This window comes from Pinus tabuliformis, chromosome 3_2 (assembly GCF_031772625.1).
Source record: "Pinus tabuliformis cultivar Carrire ecotype Pingquan chromosome 3_2, CPIR1, whole genome shotgun sequence".
Lineage (NCBI taxonomy): Eukaryota > Viridiplantae > Streptophyta > Pinopsida > Pinales > Pinaceae > Pinus > Pinus tabuliformis.
This window is the reverse complement of record NC_142302.1, coordinates 1137998051-1138011558: the sequence shown is the minus strand read 5'-3', so window position 1 is coordinate 1138011558 and position 13508 is coordinate 1137998051. Positions and strand designations below refer to the sequence as shown.

Here is a 13508-nt window from a genome sequence, read left to right as displayed (position 1 = left end):
CAATGAACTGTCACCATTGGGAATTTGTAAAGTAATTTAATAATTTTATTTTTTTTATTTACTGTTTTCACCATGGTTTGTGAGTTGTGACATATGGTATCATAGCCCAGCTACAAAACTAAGGCCTTTGGGAAAATTGAAAGTGGCATATAGAAATAGCATATATAATAAGATCACATTTTACTTGTGTAGTTACCAGTTAGTATACTAATTCTCCTCTTACTATTGTCATTTATTTTATGATCAAGGAAAGGACCAGGAACCAAAAGATTTGCAGCATGAGGAGAACGGACAATACATCTCACAGATATGCGATGGGACAGGGAGTACCTGGCCCCGAAAATAACCCTGAGCTATGGGTACAGCTCGGGGAGGAAGCCCGAAATACAAACCAGGCAATTTTGGAGACAGTGCAGGAGCTTAAGAATGAGATGGCTCGGTTACGCGAAGACAACGCACGATTAACGATGGAGAAAGAAAGAATTTTAAAAAGTCTATCTGATAGGCAGAACCAGCCACCAGTTAATCCTAGTATGGAACAGCAGAGAGTGTCGGAAGAACAGAATCATCATATACCACCTGAAATATCGGAAGAACAAGAGGAACGTTCTGACAATGCATCTGAACAGCAGACCTCAAAAAGGCGAAGGGAGGAGTTGCAAGGAGAATTTCGTAAGATTAAACCACCGCACTTTGACGGGGAACAGGAAGAAGCAGCTGAAGCATGGTTAATTAATATGAACAAATATTTTCAGTTGTACGAGTATGATCATAACCTTAAAGCACGGTTGGCTATTTTTCAGCTGCAGGGAAAGGCTACCCTGTGGTGGGAGGAAGTTAAGATTGTAAAAGGAGTGACCGAGCAGACCATTACTTGGGAAAATTTCCAAAGGTACTTCAAGGAGAGATATTTGACTGAGCGCTTCTACGATGAAAAGGCAAGAGAATTCCATGACCTGCGGTTGGGGCAGCAGACCATGGACGAATTTATCACCCGTTTTACTTCCTTGCTCCGTTATGTGCCATATATTAGGGAGGAAAAGGCTAAGGTGCAAAGATTTGTTAGCAGTTTGCCACTGTATATGCGGGAGAGGATTGAGTTCGACAATCCAAAGTCAATGGACGAGGCAATTCTTAAAGCTAGAATTTGTTATCAATAGAGAAAACAAAAAGGGGAAACTGCTAGCAGGAAGTGGAATGAAAAAAGAGGCTTTAAGTCAGTCGGAAGCAACAAAGGAAATCGCAGTGGCGGAGGCAAGGGGAACGGAAAAGGACAAAACAGCAGAACTACACCAAGAACTTCCTCCAAATTCAAGGCAGCTAGTGAATCCAGGGTCAGCGAGCAGCCTGCAAGATTGGACAGCGAAGGGGCAGCAAGGCCCCCAGTGCAGTGCTGGGGCTGTGGAGGGCCGCACTACGTCAAAAACTATCCACAGCGTAAGGGAACTGAACAGTTATCCCAAATCCATGAAGCATCGACAGTCGGCGAGGTAGGACGTAGCGTGCCAAGGATTAATGCGGCTCTGGACGATCGTCAAGCGGAATATCAGCCAACCATGGTCGAATTTGAAGGTAAAATCTCAGACCTTACCATAGCTGTTTTAATTGACCCTGGGGCCACACTAAGCTATATTAGTCCAAGGGTAGTTGAACATTGTAAATTGCAACCTGTTAAATTCAAAAATCCATGGCTAGTACAACTGGCTACAGGGGCCAAGAGGAGAGTAATGGCAAAAATCAGTGACTGCTCCTTCACAATAGCAGGACAGCCAGTAATGGCTGATCTAAATGTGCTTCCCCTTGGTTCATATGACATTCTGATCGGTATGGACTGGTTAGAAAAGCACTGGTCATTAGTTGATTGCAAGACAAAGATTATTTACTATAGGGATCAGCATGGAGCTAGGAAGGAAATGCAAGGAATTAAGCGGCCAGTGCAGGTCCGACCAATAACCGCAACCCAGCTAGCAAAATGTATCAAAAAAGGGTGTCAGATTTATGCTATCCAAGTGGGTTATGCTGATTCTAAAGATAAAATAGCCATGTTAGATAGCATCCTTGTAATACAAGAATTTGCAGATGTGTTCCCAGATGAGATTCCTGGACTGCCGCCAAAAAGGGATATAGACTTTACCATTGAATTGGTACCAGGTGCAGCCCCAGTGTCCCGAGCACCCTATAGAATGAGTGTGCCTGAATTGACAGAATTAAAAATGCAGCTGCAAGAATTACTAGATAAAGACTATATTCGCCCCAGCATGTCTCCGTGGGGAGCCCCAGTACTATTTGTCAAGAAAAAAGACGGAACCCTTCGGATGTGCATTGATTACCGTCAGCTGAACAAGATGACCATCAAAAACAAGTATCCTCTACCTCGGATCGATGAACTGTTCGACCAAGTGAAAGGTGCAACAGTGTTCTCTAAGATCGATCTGCGATCAGGTTACCACTAGATCAGAATTAAGGAGGAAGATATCGCTAAAACAGCTTTCAGAACAAGGTATGGTCATTATGAATTCGTGGTGTTACCCTTCGGGTTAACTAACGCCCCTGCAACATTCATGTGCTTAATGAAAAACATCTTTCATCAATATCTGGATCAATTCGTGCTAATATTTATTGATGATATATTAATATATTCCCGCACTATGGAGGAGCACAAGGAACACCTCAGATTGGTGCTACAGACTCTTCGAGAACACCAGCTATGTGCTAAGTTCAGTAAGTGTGATTTCTTCAAGGAAGAAATCCAGTACTTGGGTCACGTGATCACAAGGGAAGGGATTGCGGTAGACCCAGAAAAGATAAAAGCTATAATGGAGTGGCCCGTACCAAAGGATGTAGCAGATATCCGGTCCTTTATGGGATTAGCTGGGTACTACAGACGATTTGTGGAAGGTTTCTCCAAAGTGGCATATCCCATCACTTCCTTACAGAAAAAGGGGAGGGCATTCCAATGGACCCCAGAGTGTCAGAAGAGCTTCGAGCAGTTGAAACATCTGCTCACTACAGCACCCATTTTGAGCATAGCTGATCCTGATAAGGACTATGTGGTGTGTACTGACGCAAGCAAAGAAGGCGTGGGAGGTGTATTAATGCAAGAAGGTAAAGTGATTGCATATGAGTCTCGGAAGCTAAAAGAGCACGAGCAGAAATACTCTGCTTATGACTTGGAGTTGGCTGTCGTTATACATGCCTTAAAGATGTGGCGGCATTACCTTATGGGCAGGAAATTTTTGTTGCTGACCGACCACCACAGTCTGACCAATTATTTTAGCCAGCCCACTTTAAACGTTAGGTAAGCACGGTGGGTGGACTTCTTAAGCAGCTTTGACTTTGACATCAAACATTTGCAGGGAAAGGAAAACAGGGTGGCAGATGCCTTAAGTCGGAAGGTACAGAGTCTGTACAAAATCTCCATCAGTGTATGGAAAAGTCCTTTTTGGGAAATGATAAGGAAGGCAGCAGAACAAGATGTTGAATATCAGCAAATAAAACAACAAATACAGCAGTCTACCAGTGAGAAAAATCGGCAAGGATATGAGTTGGATGATGCTGGGATGTTGTACTATAAGAAAAGGTTGTATGTACCGGAGCAAAACAGTATTAAAAATCTGATAATGGATGAATTCCATATCAGCCATTATGCGGGGCACCCGGGTTATCAGAAAATGATCACTGCGATTCGAAAGGACTACTTTTGGCCAAGAATGAAGAGGAATGTGGCTGAGTACTTGGCGCGGTGTTTAGAGTGTCAACAAATTAAGGCAGAACATCAGCACCCAGCGGGACTATTGCAACCGTTACCTATTCCGGAGTGGAAATGGGAAACCATTTCCATGGATTTTATCACCGGACTGCCTAAAACAAAGAGGGGCAATGATTCCATTATGGTGGTGGTAGATAAGTTGAGTAAAGCTGCACATTTTATACCTGTGCAATCCACTTACAGGGCTGCACAGATTGCTCATATTTTTATGCAGAATGTGTTCAAATTGCATGGACTTCCGAAGACAATAATTTCAGATCGTGACGTGAAATTTACGTCAGCCTTTTGGAGAACGTTATTTGTTGAATTGGGGACTCAGCTGAACTTTAGTACAGCATATCATCCTCAGACCGACGGACAGATAGAACGAGTGAACCAAGTGGTAGAGGACATGTTAAGGGCCTATGTAATGCAGCAACCGAAGCAATGGGAAGAGTACTTGCACCTGGTTGAATTTGCGTACAATAATGGGTATCATACCTCGATGCAAATGAGTCCCTTTGAGGTCCTATACGGCCGGAAATGTCGTACACCCTCAAGCTGGGGTGGACCCGAAGATAAACTGAGTTTAGGACCGGAAATGCTTAAAGAAATGGAAGATATGGTTAAGAGGGTACGTGCTAATTTGAAAGTTGCTCAGGACAGACAGAAGAGTTTTGTTGACTAGAAGAGGAGGTTCAAGGAATTACAAGTTGGTGACCATGTTTATATCAGGATTCAAGCCAAAAAGAGTACACTGCAATGGAGTGGGTGTGCCAAGTTGGCACCCCGATATTGTGCACCCTTCCAAGTCTTGGCAAGGGTCGGACCGGTGGCTTACCACCTCGCTTTGCCAAGTCACATCCGGGTTCACAATGTCTTCCATGTTTCAGTGTTGAAAAAATATGTTTATGACCCTAGGCATGTGATCAGATGGCAGGACATTCAGGTGGGAAAATTGTTGTTACAATAGACCTGTCAAAAGGATCATTTTCTAAGAAACTAACTTGGGACATTGTATGTTGCAGGTCGAGCCGGAAGGAGAGGTCCTGGTCGAGCCACTGAGCATCCTCGACCGGAGAGAAGTACAGCTGCGGAGACGAGCTATTACCCAAGTTAAAGTGCAGTGGCGGCACTTTGGGCCTGAGGAGGCCACTTGGGAAGATGAGGAACTGATGAAAAGGACCTACCCAGGGCTGTTCATGACTAAGAGACATCGGGACGATGTCCAATCTCAGGGGGGGAAGATGTAATGACCCCGGAAAATTTGTAAATATTTTGTTACCACCGTAGGTGAAAACATTGGACAAGGATTATTAATTTCCGTTTTAATTATAATACTGTTAACTTTGAATTTGAGCATTAATCGGGTGAAATCAAATATTGTAACTTCTCATTGGGAAGTCATTTTCTTTTCTTGATTGTTAAAAAAAGAAAAGAAAACAGTTTCCAGCAGAAGGGGAGAACCCTAACTGCTTTCCCCAGTAGTAAGAGGGGAAAAAAAGGAAAAAGATCGGGCTGTTGAGGAACAGAGGGGAGAAGAGGTGATAGAAAAATCATGCTAAGTCTGGTAATGACCAGATAGCATGGGCACGAATGTGCAATAGGTTTGCTGAAGGCTGTGGTCTGGCAAACAAGCTTGGGGGGAGATTCGGTCTTGCAGACGAGTCTCGTGGACGGGAGGAAAGACAAGCAGAAAACCAGTGTTTCCAAGCTCTGGAGGAGCAAGAGGAATAAATACTGAACATGCTGGAACACAGGTAAGTACAATTTGCATCTCCATTCTTCTGTAAGTTATTGAGTTGCTACAGAGCTCCATCTAGTGTGGTCTGGTCTATTTATATGGTCTGGGTTGACTCTGTTAGGTAGGTTCTGTTATGTGTAAAATGGTTACGTTCTGTGAGAGGTTTCCCATTTGGAAAACCCTGTTCTGGTAGTAATATTGGTGTAGTTCGAATAACCAAGAGCGCGGGAGATCCCTTAGTCACAAGAAGGCTACATGCATCTGTTAGGACACCTGTGGCCATATGGACCAGATAGAAGGACTTTGGAGAAATCTGAAGGACTTATGCTGGGAATAAACGGAGGGGAACTAACCATAATTTCATACCTGTGTTAAGTCGGAAATCGTTAAGAAAAAATTGGTAGAGTTCTAGATAAAAGTTAGAGCAGGATGCAAAACTGAAAGTTCTAAGTATAGTTAAATTCAGCAATCATGATAATACTTCCTCTCAGCAAAAGATTAACAAATCCTGTTCAGATAATTGAAAGTAAATAGAGAACTGAAGCTGTCCTTTCACAGTCAAGAAGTGAAATTGCGATAATGAGGTGTGGATAGCGGGAAAATTGGCTAACACTGAATCTGTTGGTTGACCAACAGTAGTCAAACACTTACGGTGAGATACCTGTATGATAACATGAAAGCAGAACGGATACGACCAACACTTCCATAGGGCCCTTGAGCACCCTAATGGGTCAACCATGGGCTAGGGCCTTAGTAGTAATATGTGTCATATAGCGATTAGGCCTTTTAATAAATAAAAATGAGTACGAACAAGATTCTGAGAACTTATAAACCTCAATAACAGACATAGCCGTGTGCTGATAGTTGCATGTATATATATAACAGAATAGTAAATTGCTGTGTTAATGAAGTAAAGCACAGTTATTACTCCAAACTTATTTAAGGATTCTAAAAAAAAACCCTGAACGCATATAGAGCAATGAGTATAAGAGTCTACTGTACATTCTGGGTAGAATCAATTGTACAGGAACAGATGTATACATTACTGAGAAAAAATTAGACACACGTAGACTAGCTAGAGCTGGGATAGCTAACCATAGCATAATCTCGAAGAATCAATAGACCTGTAGCAAAGTGGAGGAAAAAATAAACTTATATCTTTGAATATAACACTCCAAAGGAATGGGTAGCAGAGCTAGCCCGATCTTTAAGAGTCACAAAAATCCTCAATATACAAACACAGGAAATCAATGAATGTACATAACATATATTCATGAGCCGAAGCTAACCGACACCATTATTATTACAAAACCCCGAATGGGCAGAGGAGCCGCCATTTCTTAGAAACAACATTGACTACAACAAGACACAACATCAGAATTCACACAGACAGAAGCCCTCACTGGGCAGCAAACTGTGGAAGCACCCCGTAACAGAAAAGGAAACTCGGTCGAAACCCCTTCCAGAAGGAAATCAACAATCAACCTGGCAAAAGGGAAAACAAGTTTGAAGCTGTTGAAATCGGCAAACCCATTAACTATCACAACCCTGGTACCAAGAAAGGGTTCGAAATGTGGCATACTCGGACAAATCTAGCACCATGCCGAGGCAGAAGCTGTTCCACCTTCCTAGCCTTCGGCGCTTGATATTCAAAGTGCTGCTCAGCCTGTCACAAGAAGGAAAAGATTTTTAGAGTTGTATTTAAAAAAGAAAGAAAACAACAGGTCGAGTTATGGGTAGCAGATGAACTAGGGAGGAAATACCTGACCTGCTAGAAAAGGCTCAGATCTGTAAGGTGGAAGGTGTTAGGTTCGCCCCTGTAAGATGGAACAGGACGAACATCTGGTTTGCAACCTGTGAACCGGAGGAACCCTCTGGAAGCTCGAACCCTATTGCATCGAATGAGAGCAAAAACCGTGAGCGCCAGATTGAAAGGTCACCCGGAGTGAGTCTAACCGTTCGATGGAAGGGAGAGAGTTCTCACCGTCGATTTGATTAGGGATCCCGAGAACAAGGTACCACTGCTGCAAATATTAACTCTGCTGTACAGCCAAGAGTTTACCAGCTGAGCTTGTATGTAGCGGATTTCAAGGTAAAGCTTAGCTTTCACGCTCTCGGTGAGTTACCAATAAATGCAGAATGGGGAAGTTCTGTCACCGTACCCAACAACACCTAGATTCATACAGTGTAAACAAATCCGATGCGGATGAAGTGGAATGACTTGTATGGTTAAAAGAGAATGGGTCGAGCGTTGAAACAATGAACTATCACCATTGGGAATTTGTAAAGTAATTTAATAAAAAAAAATTATTTACTGTTTTCACCATGGTTTGGGAGTTGTGACACATTGGTTATACAATTTTTAATCAAATTTAGATTTTTATTTCTTTTTCTTTTTATTTATTTTTCCCCTTCCACTAAATTATTTTTTTTTTGAATAACTATAAAATAATAAATAATTAAAATTAAAATAAAAGTTAGTTAAACATATAAAAAATTTAATTTAATTTAATGTACAACTATGATAATTATTTTTATAACTAATTAAAATTATTTTTAATATTACTTATATTTCCTTTTTATTTATATTTTTTAATTTTGGACTAAATTATTTATGTTTGAATATTGCTTTCCTTATTCTATAATTTTATTATAAGCCTTTTTATTATTATTTTTAGAAACTTAGGGTCATGTTAGTTGTACTTAATTATATATTGTATTTAATATTTAATTTTATTTATTTATTTATTATTTTAAAAAATTTATTTAAGAAATTATAATATTTTGTCTCTTTTTCTTATTTTGTCAAAAAAATAGTGGTTGGAAGGTCTTAACTCTCTATTTAACTCATTGTTATGATCTAATTTGTCTTAGCTATCTATTTAACTCACTGTTATGATCTAATTTTTCATCTTGCCATGATGATGAATCAACACTAGTTGGTTTGAAACGCGTTGACTTTAATCTACCAATATGATTTCTTCCTAAATAAATTTCAAATATTTAAAACGTATTAAAATATGGTTCAATTTAAGTATTATACATTTAGAAGCTTCTTCTTTTTCCAACAAATCTCTACCAAATTTGAAAAAAATCAAATATATTAATTAATTACTTTTTGAATAAAAAACAAGTACTAAACAGTAACCCTACATATTAACCCCACATTAGATCTCAGTTTCAAAATCTTTGTTGCGCCTTTTACGTTGTCAAAATTACACTGAACTCGGAGGCTTCTCTCCAAGATTTTTGAGCATAGGAATAAAATCTTAAATCAAACTAAATAATTTGTTTCTTTATGTGCAATAGACCAAAGTTTGGTCTGAGTAGAAGGATTTTTTTTACAGAAACGGTTAATGGATATTATTAGATATTTGGCCTTAATGCCAAAATTCGGATTACAAAAGGTGAGTCTAATTCCACGAGTGCAGCACAACCTTGAAAGGCCATGGCATTTATGCTTAAATCACATCTCTTTTTAGTTGCTACTATGTGGTCATGCTTGTAGGTACATACACACCAATAGGCAGTAAAACATAACAACTCACTAAATTAAGGAATTGGATCCCATGTTTCATCTTAGCCTCTGAGCAAAGTTCCAGTCGTAAGAAGCGTTGTTTTGTTGGCTGCTAGGTCCGCCTCCTTGTTATTAGCTCTCAACACGTGAGCGCTGCTTTGTTGGCCGCTAGGTCCGCCTCCTTGTTATTAGCTCTCAACACGTGGTAGAAATTCAATTTCTGAAATGAATCTCCAAGATCTGTTATTCTGAATATCAGCCTTGCAAGCCTTAGGTCCGAAGGCTTAGAATGAGTCACCGCCAATACATTAGCCTCCCTGATGTTCAGCCCTTTCAAAGCTTGAGACCTTGGAAAAGAGCCAAAACCCCAACTTAAATTGGTCTGAATAGACGTTAACCATCATCATCATCCATATATTTTAAATAATAATAATAATATCCATTTTTAAGGTCAGAGCCAAGCCAGACACCAAATTGATGTATAAGACCTCCTTATTTGTGGGACAAGGGACCCACCTCTGCGATTTGACTGCTAAATCTACGAAGACATACATACTCTACCCCCTCTGGTTTTATTTTATATATTTATATTTCACTTTATTTTAATTTCACATTAAATTTAAATCATTCTAAATAGGAATATTCTTTTTGGGTTTATTTACTTTAATTATGAACAAGTGAGTACCAACACAAAACGACCTTTACGGAAAAGCATGATGACTTCCTTGTCTTCCTCTCCCACCAAAATGAGGAACCACCAGCCCAAAGAGGGACGCTCCAGTTTACTCAGAGGTCCCTGACACGTCGGCCGTTAACGTGTCACGTAGTAGAAGCGCTGTAACGCCTGACCGAAAACATTGCGCGTAAAAGCAGCGATATTCATGCTTTTAATCATTCATTCTATCATTTCTCATCACGCCACAACCTTCCACCATTCACCATTTCCTACTCACGTGCCCAGGGCAGGCGCACCCCTCTCTTCACACCGTAACGCAGATAACAATGCCGCCACGTGGAATACCCACGAATACAGTGCCCACGTCACCAATCCTATGTTCCAAAGATATAAACTCCATGCAAACACAATACCTAAACAGACCTCTACCTCCTTTCCCCCTCCACAATTTTCTCCAATTGATTGCTCTGCAACTTCCTGTGAAAAAGTATGGCAATCATGAGCCCCAATCATCCCATGGTGTTTGGTCTGGGTCTTCTGGGTAATAATCATTGATCCATGTATATTTAGCGTGTTAGTTTTTAAAAAATGTATATATTAGATTTCATACATCAAATATAGTTTGAAAAAATAAATGATAAAAATTTCTATCTAATCGATAGTATTTTCAGCTATACATTAATAACATTTTCATTTTTATTAAATGACTCGGATTCTCTCCATTCAGGAAATGCGATTTCATTCATGGTCTATCTCGCCCCCCTGTAAGTTTACTACTTCATTACCTGAATTCATGGATTTTCAGAACTGTGTATGAAGTGGATTTATAGTGTGTATATTACATTTCTGGCTATCTGTATTTTCATAACTGTGTATGAACAATTTTAAGTGGATTTATAATGTATATATCACTTTTCTTTTTTTCTGTGTTTGTGTTTTCAGGCCAACCTTCATTCGAGTGTACAGAAAAAAGTCGACAGAGAGCTTTCATTCACTTCCATACGTATGTGGGCTGTTCAGCGCCATGTTTTGGTTATATTATGGCTTAATAAAGCCCGATTGCACGTTGCTCATTACTATAAATTCAGCTGGCTGTATTATAGAGACTCTCTACATCGCCATATATTCGGCTTATGCTCCACCACACGCTAAGGTACTCATCTCAGACCACCTGTGCTTAGTTTAGAAAATATTTTGGAATATTGAAGAGCAATCTGTAATTGAGTTAAGTTTAATATAATAGTAGTAATCTAGTCTAATACAGTACTGAGGACTGAGTTAAAAAATAAAATAGAAGAAATATAAAAACAATGGTAAAATATTACATAAGATATTTGTATGTGTATACACTTCGCAAAAATCTAAAACATCAAAATATCAGTGAGCCCAGAATAAATTCATCTCAACTTCAACTGCCTGTAAAGTAAAATGAGAGCTAACTGAACCTGGATCCATACTAATCTCTTTAACCAAGAAGTAATATATATATATATATATATATATATATATATATATATATATATATATATATATATATCAAATGCATGTAGAATATCAAGATGGTGAGTTTCTTTACAGCTCTGGTAGAAAAGTTCTTTACAGTTCTGGGAGGCAATTATATGTGAACATGCTAGATTTCTCTCAACCTCAAACTTTGTATAAGTGAAACGAAATGGCAGCTAGCAAGCAAGTTTCTATGTATCAGGTACATGTTGAGCAGGATATTAAGATGGTAATGTTGTATAAGTAAAATATGGTGGTAGATGTTAAGCAAGATATTAAGATGGTAATGTTGTATAAATAGAATAGGGTGGAAATGTTAATAAGTTGTAAAATAAATTATTTTTATAAAAGTTTTTGTAGTTCTTAGATATCCTTATCTGTTAGATTCCGGAAATCTGCAATCGCCTTAAGCTCACCGTTGATAAACGCTAAACAGAAAAATGCAAAATTTAAGAACACGTACCAAAAAAACTCTAATATATATATATATGGAATGCTGTATTGTAATGCAATCTAATGTTTATGATATATAAAATGCAGCGTACAACTGCCCGATTGCTTGTGCTGCTGAACATAGGAGTGTTTGGGTTTGTAGTATTATTCACTCTCTTGTTTTCACATGATCGGAGACGTATATTAATAGTGGGTTGGACCAGTTCTGCAATCTCTGTTGCTGTGTATGCCGCCCCTTTGAGCATAGTGGTAAGTAAAATTATTAGTTATTTTTATTTGGATCTTAGATTTTGTTGAATATTTTGGAATTTGATAAAGAACGAAGCATTAAACAAATTAACTTTAATTTTAATTATCAAATTTTGAAATATTTTTTCTTTTTTAACATCTACAATATAGTTAAATTCAACTTATCAAATCAAGTTTTTTAAATTTCACTGATCTACATTGTATATTTCAAAATATTTCAAAAATTATTACATTGATAATGTTATTGTTTTTCGTTTTGCAGAGGCTGGTTATTTGTACAAAGAGTGTTGAATTCATGCCATTTTACTTGTCTTTTTTTCTGACTATCAACGCTACCATCTGGTTTGCTTATGGATTTTTATTGGGAGACATGTTTGTGGCGGTAAGGATATAAAAAAACAAAAAACAATTTTTTTTTTAACCTAATAAATTTTGGGAATATTTTGAAATACTAAAAATCTTGACCACTCTCTTCATCATCAAATTCGGAATATTTTTTAAATCTACAATACACATAAAGATATCCGAATCCAAATTTTTAATGACAAATTGCTGTGAAATTTTCAGCTGCCCAATGTATTGGGCTTCCTCTTCGGAATATTGCAGATGACAGTGTACCTTATCTACAGAAATGAAAAACAGGTCAGAGATGAGAAGCCAGTGGAACACAGTGCTGGGAAGCTCAACACTTTGAGCCACTCTGAAGTTCATCCCATTGACATTCCATTAGCCCTCAATACTTTGAGCTCCTTTGAAGTTCATCCCATTGACATTCAAGTAGCCCTGAATAACAACGATCACAAACCAACCAACACCATGGATAGCAATCCTCATGCTGCTGGTTATGAAAAACCCTTGGAAGTGCCTGTTTAAGAATTCAATTCAGTGGCAATGGCTGTCAAAGAATATGAAGAAGATTAATGCTGACCATGAAAGCACAGAATAGTAATTGCTGCTGCTTGTGAGAGGAGTTATGTAAAGTGTCCAAACTGCTCTGGACCTTGTTCGGCTGTATATTCTTCAACTGCAGGACTTGAGTTTTACATTCATAAAGTTCATATTTCTATGCCAGTGCTTCACATACGTATCTGAACAAAATACTGTTGCTTTTGTCTGTTGTCATGTTTGTTCACAGTAGTTTTAATTTTAATGCCATTAGGTGAGTGCTTTCAGAATGTTGATTTTTCATTTTCCATAAGAAGAATGGAATCCAAAGAGAGATTAACCTCCAAATGCAGATTTATTTTAGTAAATCTGCAATTCAGATCAAATACCTTCCCCCAGTTGGAATCTATTTTATGTAAACCTGCAACATGCTGCTTCCTTTTTTAAACATATTTTTGTACTATCACTTGGGTTATGGTCCATCCATCCATTGCTGACACCAGAAGGGTCAGTGTTTTGCATCGTGCAGTGTTGGAAAAAAATGAATGAGAGAATACATTTTAAAAGAAATTAAAGCCTAGTTGGTATGTTGATGGCACAAATATAAAAGTGTCTACTTGCAACGTTAGATTCAGTGCAATTAATTGGAGCAAAACAATGCTCATGGAATGTGAAAATTAAAGTTAACCATAACATTTCAAGTTTCCACCTTTATCTTCACTTTCCATTTTAC

The 13508-nt window shown here is 38.5% G+C and overlaps 1 protein-coding gene and 1 long non-coding RNA gene across 2 annotated transcripts; one reads left to right on the top strand and one right to left on the bottom strand.

Moving 5' to 3' along the window:
- Window positions 1-6739: 6739 nt before the first annotated feature.
- LOC149184723 (uncharacterized) lies at window positions 6740-7568 on the bottom strand. The gene is made up of 2 exons (XR_016257796.1): window positions 7261-7568; window positions 6740-7158 (listed from the first exon to the last, which is right to left on the bottom strand). It is a non-coding gene; the product is annotated as an uncharacterized LOC149184723 (long non-coding RNA).
- A 2848-nt stretch (window positions 7569-10416) lies between these two features.
- LOC149184722 (bidirectional sugar transporter SWEET14-like) lies at window positions 10417-13273 on the top strand. Its single transcript, XM_089418970.1, has 5 exons — window positions 10417-10449; window positions 10628-10838; window positions 11729-11890; window positions 12153-12272; window positions 12458-13273. Exons 1-5 carry the CDS (start codon window positions 10430-10432, stop codon window positions 12761-12763), a joined length of 819 nt encoding a protein of 272 aa, XP_089275096.1. The 5' UTR covers window positions 10417-10429; the 3' UTR covers window positions 12764-13273.
- Window positions 13274-13508: the final 235 nt, after the last annotated feature.

What these genes read in the sequence shown, in the direction of transcription:
- LOC149184722 (XM_089418970.1), top strand. Translation starts at nt 10,430, where the DNA reads ATGGTCTATCTCGCCCCCCT. An exon ending in ATGGTCTATCTCGCCCCCCT is followed by an intron (nt 10,450 to 10,627) that starts GTAAGTTTACTA and finishes TTGTGTTTTCAG; the next exon opens with GCCAACCTTCATTCGAGTGT. An exon ending in ATGCTCCACCACACGCTAAG is followed by an intron (nt 10,839 to 11,728) that starts GTACTCATCTCA and finishes TATAAAATGCAG; the next exon opens with CGTACAACTGCCCGATTGCT.